Source organism: Arvicola amphibius, chromosome X (assembly GCF_903992535.2).
Source record: "Arvicola amphibius chromosome X, mArvAmp1.2, whole genome shotgun sequence".
NCBI classification, from domain to species: domain Eukaryota; kingdom Metazoa; phylum Chordata; class Mammalia; order Rodentia; family Cricetidae; genus Arvicola; species Arvicola amphibius.
The window spans coordinates 60,622,004-60,640,839 of NC_052065.1; the positions used below are offsets into that span (position 1 = coordinate 60,622,004).

General features: G+C 44.3%; 1 protein-coding gene across 2 annotated transcripts in view; it reads right to left on the reverse strand.

The window, feature by feature from the left end:
* Window positions 1–6,288: 6,288 nt before the first annotated feature.
* Window positions 6,289–18,836, reverse strand: part of Hdac8 (histone deacetylase 8) — a 221,479-nt gene continuing 208,931 nt past the window's right edge. For both annotated transcript variants that reach the window (XM_038316926.1, XM_038316927.1), the window contains one exon: window positions 6,289–6,809. In XM_038316926.1, the coding sequence (XP_038172854.1) occupies window positions 6,801–6,809 (9 nt within the window). In that variant the 3' untranslated portion in view covers window positions 6,289–6,800. The remainder of the gene's footprint in view (window positions 6,810–18,836) is intronic.

An 18,836-nucleotide genomic window follows, 5' to 3' on the forward strand; every position in this document is an offset into this window, starting at 1 on the left:
TTTGTGTAGGTACAACTTGGTGGTACCTCTAGCATTATTCTTTTTGCTTAAGATTGCATTGGCTCACTGGAAATACAACTGACTTTGCCATAAACCTCGTTGAAGCAGGTGTGTGGGGAAAACTATCCATAATCTGCTAAGTACAGCAACAAGCGTGGTGTTACATACTTCCTTTTGTGGTGTATGTGTCCCTGTGCATATGCATATTTGTGTGGGGGTGCACTCATCACATGTGTACACATGCAGGCTAGAGGCTGCTGTTGGAATGTCTTTACCTCTTCTCTAACTTTTTTGAGACAGGGTCATTAAAAAAAAAACTCTTATTTTACATACCAATCCCAGTTTCCTCCCCCTCCCATCCTCCCACTCCTCCCACCTTCTCCCCACCCCACCTCCCATCCACTCCTCAGAGAGGGTGAGGCCTCCCACCGGGAATCAACAAAATCTAGTATATCACTTGAGGCAGTTTCAAGGCCCTCGGCCCTATATCTAGGCTGAGCATGGTATCCCTCCACAGGGAATGGACTCTAAAAAGTGAGTTCATGCACCAGGGATAAATTGTGCTCCCACTGCCAGTGGCCACACAAACTGCCCAGGGCACACAACTGTCACCCACATTCAGAGGGCCTAGTATGGTCTTAGGCTGGTTCCCCAGGTGTCAGTCCAGAGTCAGTGAGCTCCCACTGGCTCGAGTCAGCTGTTTCTATGGGTATCCCCATCATGGTTTTGGTCCCTTTGCTCATATTATCGCTCCTCCCTCTCAATGAGTGGACTCTAGGAGTTTGGCCCAGGGCTTAGCTGTGGATCTCTGCATCTGCTTCCATCAGTTGCTGGATGAAGGTTCTATGATAACAATTAAGGTAGTCATCAAGCTGACTGCAGGGCAAAGCCAGTTCAGGCCCCCTCTCCACAATTGCTTAGGGTCTTATCTTGGGTCATCCTTGTGGATTCCTGGGAGTTTCCCTACGGCCTGGTTTCTTATTAAGCCCACAATGGCTCCCTCTTTCAAGGTATCTCTTTCTTTGATCTCCCTCTCTGTCTTTTATCCAACTGGATCTTCCAGATCCCTCATATTCTCCTCCCTGTTCCCTTTCACCCCTCTCCAACACTGCCAATTTACTAAGGAGATCTTTTCTATTTACCTTTCCCTAGGGTATCCATGTATATCTCTGTTAGGGTTCTCCTTGTTTTTTTTTCTTCCTTTTTTTTAAACAACAACAAAAGAATGCTCTTGCTGTGTGGAGGTGGCAAATGCCTTTAATTGCGCACCCGGGAGGCAGAGTCAGGCGAATTTCTGTGAGTTTGAGGCCAGCCTGGTTTACAGATTGAGTTTCAGGACAGCCAGGACTGTCCCACAGAGAAACCCTATCTCGAAAAACAAAACAAAAACCGAAAAAAGAGAGAGAGGGTCTTTTTTTGTTGTTTTGTTGTTTGTTTGTTTTTTCAGGTCAGGGTTTCTCTGTATAACATTCCTGTTGTCCTTGAAACTTGCTCTGTAGACCGACCAGGCTGCCCTCAAACTCACAGAGATCTGCCTGCTTCTACCTCCCGAGTGCTGCTGGGATTAAGGCATGCGCCGCCGCCACCACCCACCAAGACAGGGCCTTCTACTGAGTCAGAAGCTTGTCATTTTGATTATGCTTGCTGGCCAGTGCGTGAGTCTTCAGGATCCTCCTGTCTTTGCCTTCCCGTGTGGGGATTACAGACATGTACCACCATGCCCAGCATCTCAACCAAATTAAAAAAGAAGAGAGTGTAGTATAATGCAACCTACTTCAACAGTGATCAGTCTTCATATCTTGTTTCGTCTATCTCCCTCAACATACATTTTCTCCTCCAGAGTCCTTAAAACTGAGCCCAAGATATATTATTTCAAGTGTGAACAGTTTTCTTTGTATCTGTAGCAGATGAGACTTAAAAAAAAAAAACCCTAAACCAACATGTTGTTATTGTGCTTTGCAGATCGTTGACAGTTTTTTCCTTCCTTCCTTTTTCCCTTCTTCTCTCTTTCCTCCTGTCTATTTCTTTTCTTTCTTCCTCATTTTTCTTTTTTCTTGCCTTTTTTTCTTTTTGAGATAGAGTCTGTAACTCAGACTGGCCTCATACTCACTATATCCGCAAGGATGATTTGAATTCCTGGGATTACTGAAGTGTCCCCCTGTCTAGGGTTTATGCAGTGCTGGGGCTTGGACCCAGAGCTACATACATCTATCTAGGCAAGACTCTATCATCTCAGTTACCTCGTCAGTCCCCTTTCTCCCTTTTGCTTTCTTTCTTTTTCTTTAAGGAGACACAGTCTTGTGGTGTTGCCTAGACTAGCTGGAACTCCCGGCTCAAGTGATTCTCCTGCCTCAGCCTCTTGAGTGACTGGGGCTGTAGGCATGTACCACTGTACCTGAGCGTTATTGTTATTTATTGATAACGTCTGTGCCCCTCACAGGCAGTTCCCTCCCTGGAGGGAGGACCAGGGAGTATACTTATTAGATATCAAACTAAGGTTCAGAGAGAGTGGGTTACTTGGACAAGGTTCCAGAGCTAATGGGTGTCAGAGAGGCACTCAAATGTAGGCAGTATGAGGTGTGTTGCTTGCCAAGGCTCTACTGGGCAGCTGTGGGCCCATCACTGAGCATGGGGTGTAGGACCTGCCCCTGGCAAATACATCAAGGGAATGGCTGCAGAAACTGTCTGCCAAGGGCTTCAGTCCGATGGCTGCTTCCTTTCCTTTTCCTTCATTCTCCTCATCGTCCTCTTTTTCTATCTTCCCTTTTCTGTTGATTGACGATATTTGATTTTCTAATGAAGAAATATTTCTGCCTGAGAAAGTCTTTTAAATATAGAATTGGAAATACACTTTTCTGTGACAGCCCACAATGAATGGAGCAGAGGTACAGCCACTCTCCCCAAAGGGAAGCTGGCTTGGGAATTTTCTGTTGGCTTTTTTCTTATTTTTAAATTTTATTTATTTACTTTCTCAGGGACCAGGTAATACATTCACATGGTTAAAAAATCAGAAGGTACAAAAAGAAACAGTGCAAATCTACCTCCCTTCCCCAGCCACTTGCCACCTGGTTTCACTGCCTGGAGGCAACTGAAGTGTCCCAGTTTCTTGTGTATTTTTTCAAAGATGTTTTATGCAAATACATGCATATCCAATATATATATATATATATATATATATTGACTCCAGGGCTTCACACACATATATTCTTTTTAAGATGGCTGTTTTTCTTAACCCTCGAGTTGTAGATATAGCCTAAAGTTTTCTTATAGTCTCTTTGGCCCTGGTGTGTGCCTGGGGGCTAGAGGAAGCCCTTATATTCACAATATTTGGGCTTTGGTTGAGACAGGCTCCCTTACAGCCCAGGCTGATCTTGAACCACTGCTTCTACCTCTCAGGCACTGCGGTTAAAGGCATGTGCTACCACCCACAGTTTTGGGGGCTCTTTTCAGATGCTCCCATCTTTGAAAAGTCAGTAGCCCCTCACGAGAGCCCATAAAGCACAGAAATTCTTTGCTCTACTTTCCATGTGCGGAAAGAGACTCTGCAAGGCCAAGCACCTTGCTGAAAAGCACAGGAACCGTTCATGTATTTGTGGTAGGGCGAGGGCTGGGAGTACTGTGTGGCTTCATCCAGCATGGGCTTTGAGGTGGCAAGAAAGTTGTTTACTCCAGTCGCCGGGCGGTGGTGGCGCACGCCTTTAATCCCAGCACTCGGGAGGCAGAGGCAGGCGGATCTCTGTGAGTTCGAGGCCAGCCTGGTCTACAAGAGCTAGTTCCAGGACAGGCTCTAAAAAAAGCTTGCAGAAACCCTGTCTCAAAAAAACCAAAAAAAAAAAAAAAGAAAGTTGTTTACTCCAAAGTCACAGTTTAAAAAAAGATTCTAGTGACACTAGTGTGGGGCTGTGGGAAAAGTAAGGGAGCTTGCAGTTCTGGCTAGAGTTGTTCTCTCCCACTCACTGCTGGGGAAGTCTCATCAGTCTGTAGCCTCAGTTTTCTCATCTCTTAAAGTGGGCGCGATAATACCTAGCCAGCAGGAAAGAGAATGCCATACTTCCAGTAGAAATGGCCTATAAGAAGGGGTGCATTCTAATGCTCGCCTCCGGTTTGTCATTAGAGTCACTAGGGCTGAACTTAGTATCTCAGTAGCCAGGTGGACAGCAGCCTTTGGCTGCTGGGAGGGCAGGCTCACATCAGGATACTCTTGCCCTAGAGCCCATTTCTCTTGGGGCTGTGCTCAGAGTCTCCTGGGCAGTAAGAACAGCCCCGAGGCTGAGCACACGTCTGCACTGTGGGCGGTTCCAACTGACTTTGATCTTTATCTCAGAAGCTTGAAAGACCGTTTGCAAAAATTTTAAAATTTATCCTGACAATGTCATACATGTCCATAAATGTATCTGGATCACATTCACCCCATCACCTTTTCTTCTTCCCCATCTCCTCCAGCTGAACCCCTTCTAACAAACACGTCTCTTCCAACCCTCATGTCTTTTTATTTTTCTTGGCGACTGAGCTTAATTAGTGTTGCTTAAACAAGCAATTCATTTTTAGCTTATTACCTTATTTGTGGGACTAGGGGTGAAACCTAGGGCCTTTTGGATAGTAGGCAGGCATTCTACCACTGAGCTGTACCCAAGCCTATGATTATTCTATTGTCAAACTAAAATGCAATTCACTAGAGGAAATCTGAAAAAATAGGGGGAAAAAACTCAAAGGCAAAACAAACCATCTTGTAATTTCTTAGTCCCAGCTGACGCTGTGGTGCTTTTCCTCAGAGCCATGACTGTCCTCATGTCTTCAGAATTCCGGACAGAGCAGGTCTTAGCCTGATGTGTTCGTTTGGTGGATGATGGTTCTTTGGGTATTTCAATTTTATTTTGTAAATTCTTGGTTTTACCTGTCATTCTTTTTAATCTAATGTTTTCCTCTTTTCCTTCTCCTCTTCCCTCTCTTTTGTCCTCTCTTCTCCTGTTTTTGATGTGTTAGGGGACAGAACCCAGGGCCTTGTGTGTGCTGGGCACCTGCCCTGCCACAGGACTGCACTCCAGGCTAGCATATCCTATTGGAATGTGATCAATGGCAGCCTGCAGGCCCCTGCACTAGTGTCTGTTTTGGCCTGGCAGAAGGTCATCCTGTTGGACCAAAACTGAGGCCAAGCTGGTTCTCAGGTAGTGCCAGCCTAGCTAGGCTCCCCTGGCACCCCCAGAATCTTCCCCCATTCTCTCCATATTGGAGGCATATCTTTGACTGGTCCATTCTCACTGAGAAGGCCATAGGGCACTAGCTAGCCGTTGTTTTTTTTTTTTTTTTTACCGGGAGGTTGCCTTCACAGGGACTTTGGAGGTAGGTCCCCTTGAGAGGACTGCAATGGGAACCTAAAAGTGGGATAAGCAAATCTTTGAGAGGGCCAACCTCGGCACCTGCGCATTCAGCACCTCCCAACTCTTCAATTCTTTGAAATCCCCATTCTTTCCAGTGTAAGCCAAACTGCCTTAAGGCTAGAGTGTATAATTAGAATAGTGGACATTTGAAGTGACTGGTACTTCTTGTCCACCAGACACCCTCACTGTTTAATAAAAGCACGGCTATTCCCAGCTCAGGACACACTCAGGGCTTTCTCACTCCCTGCTGTGGAATGCTCTTGCTTGCTTGCTTGGGAAAATTCAAGTTAAATATCCCTTCAGACATGCTGCTGAGGGCCTGTGGGCTGTGCCAGTTGCTCTCAACTTGGCTTTGCGCATGTATTTGCTTTTTCTTCCCTTTGCCCAAGGCCAGGTCTGGGCTGTGCTTGTGTCTTTTAGACTTGTCACAGTGGTTGAGAGAACTTAATAAATATTTGGTCAATCGGCTTATAAAATCATGCGGAATGGCTGACTTTCATCACCATTGCACCATCTCCCCGGGTTACACCAGTCAGCGGTCATGCGTCTCAACTACACCTGAGTCGGAAGTGGCCTGTCTAACGCATGGAAACGCCCCCTGAGACCTTGCGTTCCTACCCCTGAATCTTTGGCAGGGCAGGCGCCTCCTCAGTGCAACAGGCTCCTTTGCATGGACACAGAGCCTGTAACCCTGCACCTTGTTTTTCATGGACAGGCCCTAGCATGTGACAGACATCTGGGCAGGGGATATACTAGTTCCCCACGAGGGTCCAAGTTTTAGGGTGGGAGTCCTAGGCTGGCCAGGGAAGAAGATGGAAGTAAGAGAGTCATGTCTGACCTTTGGTGACAGGAAAAGTGCAGAAGTGTGTGCCGCCAGTGGCAGTTTACAGTGAGAAGAGCGAGGCAGAGCTAGGTTTTGAAAGATTTTTATTAGAAACAACATGAGTGCACAATACTAAAACTAAAGTGGCAAGACTCCTCTCCCTCCCCTAGTCTGCTAACAGCCACCTCCCCCCCACAGGGCTCTACCAAATGACCCTGGGGTCCAAACCTGCCTGTCTGCTGTACCCCATCCCACTTTCCTACAGCTTTAGATTTGTCCCCTTTAAGAAGATAAAAATACTCCCCCCCAACTTGATTAAAAATAATTTGGAAACATTAAAAACGGCATTTGTGTGTGTGTTTTAAAATAAACACTTTAAACATTGGATATCTTCCTGGCTCTGGGGTGCCTGCCTCCTCACCCCAGGAGGCCAGCTGCCACTTGGTGCCCCTTGGAAATTTTCAGGAAGTAATTTCTTCCAAATTTCCCCTGCAGTCACAAATTCCACAAACTGCTTGCATCAACACACTGTCTTCATTATAGGCACTGCTTCCCAGCTCTGGAAATCTGATCTCTTTTTGTCAACTAGACCACATGCTTCAGATTCCCTGCAAACAGGAGAGAAAACAGAACTCAGATTCAGGTAACATATATGAATGACACACCTCAATGGAGCTGTGGAGAAGAAAAGAAGTGGTTATATTTTGGGGCCAGTTCTCCTGCTGAGAATGAGTATGTGGTGACCCTTTTTATGTGAATAAGCCTTAAATGATGAGGGACAAAGGGCCTAGATACTCTTGTTATCCTAGAAAGCAGTATACAAATCAGCAGGATTTTTGATCACCAGCTGACTGCTGAGACCGGGTAGGTTCAGGCCAATCCAGAACAATTGTGCAGCTGATCCCAGTCCAAATGTTTTTACACACACACACACACACACACACACACACACACACACACACACACGTACGTGTCCAGGTAACACTTTTCAGAGTTCACAGTTAACTGCATCAAATCTTCCTCTACCCCAACCTTTCTGTCCCCCTTAGCAGGGCACAACCCTTCTGGCATTTTCTCTTGTGGGTACCTATGCAGTATGGAGTAATGGGCCTTCCCTTTTCCTCGGGGTCAAGAGTGCTGCTGGAAAAGCACTACACAGAACCCAGCACTAAAAGTGCTCAGTTTGTTCACTTGCTCCTTGCTCAGTCTTCTCTTTGCTCTATTTCCTTGAGCACAACACCAGAGTTCAAGTTCTACTTCCTGCTTGTCCTTTAAACAGGAAGGATACTGTTCTCCTTTAAGCATCAGAAGCTACAGGGTGCCTCACACCAGCAGGCATACAGTGGATGGAGAATGACGGATGAGTGGAGAGGGAGAAGGAGGTAATCAGAAAAAAAAAGAAAAACGCAGTATCTTTTCTAAAAATTGTACTTAGGTTTTGGTGCTGGGGATCAATTCCTGATCCCTGTGAGTGCTAGGAAAGCAGTCTACGATTGAGTTCTACTTTTGTAATTTTAAAATTACAGTAAAATTGACTCTCTCAATGCACAGACCTGATTTTGAACACACATATTTGTTCATGACACAGAAGATTCCTAACCCTTAAAGCCTTCAGCGCCATCCTTTAGAAGTCACATCCTCCTGCCTACCTGGCAGCTACTGATGTGTTTTCTGTCATTATAGTGTGCCATGTAAGGGCCGGGTGGTGGTGGTGCACACCTTTAATCCCAGCACTCGGGAGGCAGAGGCAGGTGGATCTCTGCGAGTTCAAGGCCAACCTGGTCTAGAGAGTGAGTTCCTGGATAGCCAGGGCTACACAGAGAAACCCTGTTTCGACCCCCCACCCAAAGAATGCCATATAAATGCAAGCAAGCACTACAGATCCACAGGAAATTGCAAATAACAGCAACAACAAACCCCATAGTAAGGAGAGGACCCATGGAGCCTTCACCAGCTTTTTTCCAATTAACATCTTACATGATTATTGTTCCTACCAAAACTAGGAAGTTGACATTCGCATAATTCATAGATATTATTCGTATTTCATGAATCTAACTTGTATATGCTAATAAGTATATAGTTCTATCCAATTTTATCACAAGTGTAGATTCATATAATCTTTATTCCAAACATGACTCAGAACTATGGCATCACAATGTAAGTCCCTGCTCTTCTTACCCCTTTAAAACCCAGTCATTCCCATCCTTCCCCCTTCACCTTCTCTAAGCCCTGGTGACCATTAATGTCTCCATCTCTAAAACAGTTTCATTTCCAGAATGTTACATAAATGGACTATTATAGTACATAAAATTTTGTGACTGCCATTTCCACTGCCCTTAAGATCCATCCAAAGGGGAGGGAGGATAGAGAAGGTTATAAGGCTGAATATGATCAATGCATATGGTACATATGTATGAAAACACCAGTGAAACATTATTTTGTATAATTAATAAATGTAAAAAACCCATCCAAGTTGTTGTGTGCACGAAATACCTGTGCATGTGGCACAGTCTGTCTAACCACCACCCACCGAAGGGAACTGAGCTTTCTGGCTATTATGAATTAAGTTTCTAATTCACATACAGGGTTTTGTGTAAACACAGTGTACATTTAATTGTCTTCTTTGTTTTGTTTGAGCCAGGGTTTCTTTGTGTAGCCCTGGCTGTCCTGGAACTTGCTCTGTAGACTAGACTGGCCTCAAACTCAGAGACCTACCTGCCTCTGCCTCTCAAATACATTTAGTTTTATAAGAAACTGGCAAAGTGTTTTTCAGAGTCACTGTGTCATTTATACTCTTGCCAGGGATCTGGTTTCTCCACACCCTTGCCAGCATGCAGAATTGTTTGTTTTGCCTGTTCTGATGGGTATATGGTGGTATCTTGTTGTGATCTCATTTTGATGTCTCCTAATCGTTAATGATGTTAAACATCTTTTTTGTGTTAATTTGCTATTTGTATCTCCATTTTTATGTCTTATGCCCGTTTTTTAATTTGCAGTTTTTCTACTGTTGAGTTTGGAGAGCTCTTTGTATGTTTTAGATACAAATCTGTTGTTGGGTATATGATTTGCAAACATTTTATCTCAGTACATTTGTTATCTCTGCATTCTGCTAACAGTCTTTTGTAAAGCTAAATTTTGATGAGGCCAAATTCAGCAGTTTTTTTTCTTATATTTTGGATCATGTTTTTGGTGTTTGAAACTAACTCAAAATCCTTGGACCATGCCTGATTCTTCATGTCTTCGTTCATGCCCCTTTATGTCTTATGGGCTGCCAAACCTAACTTCAAGATTTGCCTGAATTCTGTCTCCTTTCTCTTGCACGACCTTAACCTCTGTCACATCTCTTTCTTCAGGTCACTGCCTCAGCCTCTTCTCTGATGCTCCTCTTGATTGTAGGGCTGCTTTTTGCTCACTGCCAACTGTGGCCCTACCCCTGACTATCTGGGAGTAAAGCCTAAAGCTTTATCTAGACAGGACTTCATACGTAGGCCCTGTCCATACATGGGAGCCTCTGCTGAGGACAGCCCACAGGGAACCCCACTACTGAAGCAAGGATCCCTCCATTTGTAAGCATAGCCAGTGCTTGGGGACTAAATGAATCCATGAAAGGATAAGACTCTGGGTCATTGTGATTTAGCCACAGATGACCACAGAGAGGAAAGGCTGGTGCTGTATTCTATTACACCTGACTTCCTCTGTCATTACATTTGGAGGCAATTAAGTAAAAGAGCAGAAATAATTTCCACCAAAAGTGGATGATGAGCAACGTTGAATTTGGGTAACCAAAGACACATAAGCTTAAATAATGCCCATTGTTTTTCTCCCGATGTCCAGCTTTTCTAGCAGTAGGTGGTAGCCTGACGAAATTCTAAGGCCAACACAGTTTGAGGCAGGGGAGACAGTGCAAGGGAAAGTTTCAAATAGAACCAACTCAGAGACATCTTGAGATTAGGCTTCAGATCAGAGGGAGCAAACCTAGATGCCCAGAGAGCCAGAGAATCCAGTGCATGTGAGCAAAATCCAACTAGGGCAAGGCATGGAGCTGTTATGATGCTTTTATAATTTCCCACCTTGAATCATGACCAGTATAATAAATACTTTCATGCTGGGTGTAGTGATACACACTTTTCATCCTAACACTTGGGGTCAGAAGCAGGCAGACCTCCCCATTCGGGGCCAGCCTGCTCTAAACAGTGAATTCCAGGGCAACTAGTGATACAGTTAGACTGTATCTCAAAAACGCTTTCCTTTCTACCCAGCTACTATAAAAATAAAGAAAACTAAAAGAGTGTGAGCAGAAACCCATGCTTGGCCTAGAGTGAGACATACAAATGGGAGGGATAGGGTTTGTGGCAAAGAAGATGCACATGCTTGCCAAGTGGATCCAGACATTCTTTACTAGGTGGGCATAGAGGCCCCAGGAGTCTGGATTTGTTCATTTCCCAAGTGAAGACAGAAATACATATTTTAATGCAAAGTATCCACAGTGTTAAGTGTGGGTTACTGAAAAATTTGAAGATATGAATAGTCAAATTACTTTTGGAAGCAAAATGTAGCCTGTGAGCTGTTCATAACTTCTAGTTTACACTCAGGGCACTCCATTTCCTTCTCAATATTCTGGTCTGGATAATAAGTTATACTAAGTCTTCACCTCTGATATACAAGAAGACCTTCAGAACCAAGACTCAGGAAGCCTGGGTTCTTTTGATTCATTGGTTCCTTCTTTCTGGTTTTCTGAGACAATGTCTTGCTATGTAGCCCAGACTGACCTCAAACTGATGCTTCTCCTGCCTCAGCCTCCCAAGTCCACTGACAGACTCATTTGCCTATCCAGCTTTTCAGTGAACATATACATAGTGGTTCCCTTGTGCTATGTCCCTTGCTAGGTGCTAGTGGGCTTTTTCTTAGTCTTTCCTTTTTAATTAATACACTTAGAGCAGTTTCAGGTTTGCAGAAAGACTGAGCAGGGTGCACCTAACTAATGCAAAACGTTAATGGGAGAAAAGGAACATGTAAGTGCTTCCTGAACTTCCGGATCCCACAGTTGATCCACTCACCCACTGAAAGTCCTCTTGGTTACTTCCATGTTTGGATGATTATGAATAACAATCAATATGCTCTAAACAGTCATGTACAGCTTTTTTATGGACATGAGTTTTAACTTACTTGGGCAGATACCAAGGAAGCCATTGCTGGATCACACAATAAGACTGCTTAGCTTTGGCACAAAGTGGTAAACTGTCCTCCCAAGGGGCTGCACTATTTTACGTTCTCACCAACAAAGACTGAGAGTTCCCATGGCTCCTTGTCTTCTCCAGCACTTGGTTTTGGCAGCATCTGTTCAAATAGATGTGCCGTGCTATCCTGTTGCTTCAATTAGCAGTTCCTTTGTGGCACACAATGTTGAACATCTACCCATACAAGTTCTTGCCCTCTGTATATCTTGCATGAGCTTCTTTTCATATCTTTTGGCATCTCCAATTTGGGTTCTTTGTTTTCTTATTGTTGAGCTGGTTCTTCATATAGTGAATATATTCTCTAGTCTGAGGCTTGTCTTCTATGATTATTTAGGGTTTTTAAATATAGGCTAGTGTTGTCCAAAAGAGCTTTCTGGGAAGGTGGAAACGTCCTGCCACCCAATGAGGTAGCTGATAGTAGTGAGCACTTAGAATATAAAAACAGACCGCTGGTGTTTTTGTCCCTTCTGTCATGGCACTGAGTCGAGATTTTATTTCTTCCTCTGTTTATAACCTTCCTCTTCAATCCATTATCAAGTCATGCGATTCAATTCCAAAACAGATGACAAATCCATGCACTCCCCCGCCCCCTATTATCACATCTCTGAACCACGACTACCCTTTGCACGGAGAGCTCTCATAGCTTTGAAGCTGGCTCCCTGATTCTCTCCCTGTATGTGTATCGGTCAGGTATTTTTATTAGTGATCAGGCCAGACCTCATGAATTCTAGCCACATGGGCTTCTTGTATGGCTTGAACACGAGTCTCCCCTTACAGAACACGACCTTCCTTCAAACTTGCCATTCACTCTCTCTGGATGCTGTCCTTGGATAGTCTAATTTTTGACTCATCTCATCACTTCTGTCACCTTGAGTCTACAGGTTTGAACTGAAAAGTCACCTCTGAGGGGCCTTAGGAACACCCCAGTTAGATAGCCACCCCAGTCACTTTCCTGCCACGTGGTCCTGTTTTATTTTCATCGACGCGCCCAGCACACTAGAAGCATCCGTGTTTCTTTACTTGCTGTCAGCCTGTCTCTCTCCAAAGGCTCTTTGCAGGTGGCAGCAGTGCCCACCGTGCTCACTTCTCTGTCGCCAGCATCCTTTACAGAGCCTGGCACACAGCAAGGGTGCAAGTCCCAGTCACCGAAGGAACTAATGCCTGTAGAGCCATGGGGCCGCTGACTGAGTACTTTCATGCTCAACTCAGAGGCTGAAACTTGGCTCATTCCTCTTAAGGACCTTATTATAAACATGGTTGAGGCAAGCAAACACATGGCAATAAGTGGAGACTCAACATTTTGGGCTGGGTGACAAATGAGATTTTAGCCCCCTTTTAAGTTAGTACAAATTAATTTGTACAAAAAATGGGGTTCAGCCGGGTACAGTGGTACACGCCTTTAATCCTAGAATTTAGGAAGCAGAGGCAGGCAGATCTCTGTGAGTTTGAGGCCAGCTTGGTCTACAAAGCAAGTTCCAGGACTGCTAGGGCTGTTATACAGAGAAAGCCCTATCATAAAAAACCAAAAAGAATGGGTTACTTGCCAGCATCATGGTGACACTTTTATTATACTCACTCTTGTTACCCTCTTCTTTTCCCTTCCCCAACAAAGAATTGCGAAGACAGTACTATAGCAGGCTGGAGGAACGCCAAAGTGACCCTAGGAGCGCTGGAGGCAGAATTCCCCCTCAGAGGAACAGAAGGTCTCGCAGCAGATGGCATTGTGGAGGGCAAAAGGGAAAGAGGTTGCAGGCTGCAGGAATATAGTAGTAAGTATATAGACAACCACAAGGTTTTGTGGCCAGAGCTCAGGATGGTTGGCAAGGAGAGAGTGAAGTGGCCGGGATTTTAGGGAGTAGAGGGGCGACTTGTATGATCGAGAGCGGGTCTTCTAGTTGGTGACAGTTGTGAGGGTCTTTCTCTTAACTGGGGGCAATGGCAGTCCAACAGTTTTTACTTTTCTTAAAAGAAAATGAATTATTACTGCTGAGTCATCCTCCAGCCCTCTTTTGAGATGGCATCACTTTGTAGCCCAAGATGCCCTGGAGTACACTGAATTAGCTGAGACTGGCCTTGAACTTGGAGCAATCTTCTTGTCTCAGCCTCCAGTGTGCTAGGATGAGAGACAGCACACCTGGCTCAGTCCAAAGGAATTTTAGCCAGCCTTGGGCATGTTGCTGACATGAAGGGCTGATTTAATGTTTCAGCTGGCGATTGTCAACTGTATTGCTTGCCTTGGGATGTCAATCTTTCCTGTCATCAGAAAGCCTTTCAATGACAATTCTGTAGAATCACCATTTGCCATTTGTCATTCTCTCACCTGAATTAGAACCTGGGGTTGTGGATTAATCCCACCAGGCTTCCTGCACTTCCCAGCTATCAGCACTTAAAGCCCATTACCCTGTGACTTAGGGTGCTCTGCTCAGCTTGCGAGGCACCACGGCAGGCTCAAATGGAATCGAAGCAATTTCTAAAATAGCCTATGATTCATTTTTTCTCCCCTCCTGTGCCTAAATCTGCTGGCTCCATGTGGAGGGATGGGCACAAGTAACTGTAGGGGTGACATCACAGGAGCGGGCTGTGTGCCTGTCAGGCAGCAGTGGAGGTGGCCTCAGCAGTTGTCCATCTATTGGGCTGGGTGATCGCCTCCCAGGCATTTGCGAGTCACAGCTCCCAGGTTCTTTTGTCCATGTTCCTTCTCCACATTTTTCTCCAGACAAAAATTCTGTGCTGGGAAATCAAGGATAATGGGAATAACAGAAGTAGGAAGGATAATTCAGCTTTACATCTGTATAATGCTTTAGAGTTTCAAAATGATTTGCTCCACCCAAACACCAGTGGGAAATGGAAGCTGAGATTTTCAGCTTCAACTGGAGACAAACTTTTGCTGTCTTATACAAAATATTAATATCTACTACTCACTTCAAGGCATATCGTAGCTAGGACTTGCATGCTACTAGAAGGTCCGAGACCCTCTTCAGCATCTTGGTGCTTCCTAGAAGATGGATTCAAGGGCCAAAATGGTCTGGCAGGCCAGTCTCTTATCCATGCCATTCCGTGGTAGCCAGTAAGTAGTGCCAGTCTCAGCCATGCCAGCTCCTTTTGCACACCCTGGTTTATAGTCCCAGTGGCCCCAAGACATTTACTAGAGCCAAAGGCATGGCCACTAACTATGGAGCCTTGAAGACAGGGTGTGTCATGAACATCTGGAAGTCCCGACCAGAGTAGCTCAAAGGCCTATGAAGGAAAACCCACAATTCAGGTCACAATATCCATGCTGTGAATCTTGAAGGGAAGGGCCACTGAGCTATGAACAGCTGAGGAGTGGGGTGGAGGGATTCTTTTCCTGGAGGAGCCATAAAAATAGTTTCTAAGCAGTCTCATGTTTACTCTGTGATCTTCCAGCACCTGGTCCCAGCATGGCTTGCTGTCCCTGATGCTCTACTGTCAGGCTCAACACGACAAGTCTACCTCCATCTAGCTTTCCTCCCTTGGTCTTGTCCAGCATCATAGCTACCAACTTGGATGCCAAAGGGTTGGTCCTCTCAATTTGACATTAGATTCCAATGCCACTACTTTTTGGAAGGGGGGAGAATTGAGGCAGCAAGCCACCATCCAAGAGTGGCAGGTGCTCCTGCTATTGTAGTTCATAGCTGCCACCACCACCATCACCACTAAATGAAGTCATATGATGCAAGGCAAAATTACAGGTGTGGTCAGTGTCATGAAAATGTCATTTCTGTAAACCAAGATGCTTATACTCAGGCTATTCTTTCTGATGGCAATCTTGGTGGCATAAAAGAGTTACCCTTTTTATGGCTCAATCTGTAAACTATATCTGGCAAGTGACAGGCATAAGAGGCAGCCAGTCACCACCTCCAAATGAGGCTTTCCAGAACTTGTTCTGCTTGCAGCGTGTGTGTGTGTGTGTTGTATGCCTTAGCACACGTGTAATATAGTGGATTAAGGATCACCTCTTCAGCTTGGGACTCCTTCCTCTCTGGTTGACTGATTTTTCAATTGATTTGTATTTATTAGCTAATGAAATTAAAGTTGTAAAAATGATAACAGAAACACAATAAATCTCTCCCACAACTGGCTGTTTCTGTGTCACTATGGTGCATTCCTCACTTTGATTACTTCAAAGTCTATTATTTTGTTCTCAATTATTCTGTTTTTCTGGCACTGGAGAAAATCAATTTGTTTTATTTTCTCTTATTCATGCACTCAATTATGCTCTTCGGGCACATTTAATCACTTTGATGTTTTCATTTTATGGCCCGTCTCTAGGCACTTCAGCTGCTTTGCTGCCAACGGGCAAGCAGGACTAATTTGCATGTCACAATAGACTTGAAATTCTAACTCAATTTAGAAATCTTTATGAAATCCCCTTCCAAAATATGTTTGGAGCTGCAAAGAGGCAGAAGGATGTGGGCAAACCAGGACCCATAAAGATGCTTCTCTTTCTCAAAAGGTTGTGACATTTTGGTGCCAGTGGTGTAGGAATGTCCCTATTCAGGTAGAGCGGAGGAATGCAGGGGACTGCATGTCTGTGGAGTCTGTAGCAACTTTTTAGAGAGACTCCTTTATCAGTTGTCCCCAGGCAGCCAGGCTCTGAAGCAGGGCCTGCTACTTCTGCAATCAAATGACCCTCAGTGCTTGGTGCTGAGCTCTAGATAGCTCCCAACCTCGGATGGTTAAAGGGTCTCTGTGTAGACCAAAAGTTGTCAACAGCTAGACATTCTAGAACTCTGAGAGCCTTCCCTTATTTTCTTTAATAAATGCCTAGCTTCCTTTCGCTCCTTGCTCATTTGAGCACTAGGAGCTGGAGGACGATGAGTGCAGTATTCTGCTTTAGGCATATGCTTTGGGAAAACAAACGCAAAAATGTTTCAACATATTGGCGCTGCCGGCTGCTCTTGAAAAAATTTTGATTTGTTTTGTGTGATAAGCAGCTTCACCCGGCAGAAGAAAAAAAATGTCTATTTCTTCTTCTAAGTTTGAGCATAATCCTCACCTTTCCAGGTGGAATCCCATCCCCCCCCCACTTTCCTCTTGTGTGGCCTAGATTAACCTCAGAAAGCCTCGGTTTTCTCACCTATTGAATGGAAATCGTAAATACTCCGGAGACAGCTGTACTTCTCAGCTCAACACTGCCAGGAGCTTTATCTTTACATGCTACAACAGAAACCTTTCTTATATAAACTTATTTTAAACAGCTTCATCATAAAGAATAATACCTATGAAATTCAAAAGTTTCAAGCTGGTGACATGGCTCAGCAAGTAAAGGTGCCGGCCTCCAAGACTGACAACCACGTTTTGATCCCCTGGACCCATATGATGGAAAGGGAGAACTCTCTCTCAAAAGCTGTCCTCTGAACACACACATTAACTAAAATGTAGCTTTCTTTTGAGACATGGTTTCTCTGTGTAGCTTTGGAGCCTGTCTGGAACTCACTCTGTAGACCAGACTGGCCTCAAACTCACAGAGATCTTCCTATCTCTATCTCCCGAGTATGCACCACCACTGCAAGGCCATTAATTAAATGTTTTTAACTTAAAAGAGTTTCGTGTGATACCTGTATTTCTAATATACAGGAAAGCATTTACAGTAAACACACTGAGACCATCCCTTCCGTGGAGCTTTAACCCTGCGTTTCCCTTCACCTCACTTTTTCAACTTTACTCACTTCATTAAACTGAGATTCTCAAACACCATTTCCTCAGAGAGACTTTATTGACCACTGTCTAAATGGCGCTCCTCTGAATTAATCACAACTTATCACTAAATGTGTATTTGCTCATAGTGTATCCTGTTCCGGCAGAATAGAAGATCTATGATAGGCAATGTCTATCACTGTGCCCAGGGCAGCTTTGGCACAGATCAACACCTACTATGTATTTATGGGAAACTTGAAATCGAAAATTAGCCTAGCAATATCTGGCCTCCTCTCCCACTTCAGTTGAATATCAAGGAGACTCACCTACTGCTGTATTAGTAGAGGTCACATGGAGAGCAGTGAAAAAGGACCAAATGTGGTGGTGCAGGCCTGTAACTCCAGCACTGAGGAGGCCGAGGCAGGAAGGTTGTGAGTTTGAGGACAGCCTGGGCTATACAGGAAGGCTCTGTCTAAAAAAATATGCTACTTCCATTCCTGCCAAGGGTTGGTATATCATTGGAGGTCTAATGGGAGCATCAATTTGTACTGCTAAGCAGCAATGAGGGGCTTTTCTTTGTCCTTAAATTATCAATGGTGGTCCACTATGGAATCCAAATGTTTTATTTGAATATATATATATATATGTGTGTGTATGTATCTATATACATATATGTGTATGTGTATATATATATATATATATATATATATATATATATATGAAACTAAACCTAAAAATATTTCAGTAGAAGCTAGGCTTTGGTGGCACAGGTCTGTAATCCCAGCACTGGTGTATACTGAGGCAGGAGGATTGTAAATTCAAAGCCTGCTTGGGCTACATGGGAAGTTAAAGTTTAGCTTGGGTAATTTAATATGACCCTGTGATGGCTATTTTTGGTTGTCAATTTAACTATGTCTGGAAATAACTAAAACCCAAGTGGATGGACACACTTGTGAGGGGTTTTTTTCTTAATTAAATCATTTGAAGTGGGAAGATCCATTTCTAGTCTGTCTTTTAAGGTGGGAAGATTCACCTTTAATCCAGATCTTTTTGGGTGGGAAGATCCCCCTTCACTCTGGACCACACCTTCTGCTGGCGGTCTATATAAAGGACATGGAGGAAGGAAGCTCTCTCTCTCTCTGCCTGCTTGCCCTCACTCTCCCTTGCAAGTTCATTCCTTTACTGGCATTAGAGCCTATGTCTTCAGGATTCCAACCTACACAGAAGACCAGCCGAGGTAATCAGTCTCATGGACTCAACAACTACTGGATTCTTGGATGTTCCATTGGTAGATGGTCACTGTGGGACCAGTTGTACCACAGCCCGTAAGCCACTCTAATAAATCCCCTTTCTATATACATACATACATGCATATGGACATGTATGTATGTATGTATATATGTAGCCCCAGAATTTTCTTTTGACTCTATTTTGAGATAGGGTCTGTGTTAGAGTTCTCTAAAGGAACAGAACTTATAGAATGATTGTGTGTGTGTATAATGTGTGGGTGTGTGGGTGTGTCACAGTGCATGTGTGCAATGTGTGGAGGCCAGAGGATAACTTTTGAGAGTCAGTTCTCTCCTTCCACACTGTGGGACCAGGGGGCTAACTAAAATCATCAGGGTTGGTGGCAAGTGTCTTTACTGGCCAAGTCATCTTGATGGCCTTCTTTGCTTTTATTTTTTTAAAGATGTATGCATGTATGTATGCATGCATGCATGTATGTATGTACGTATGTAT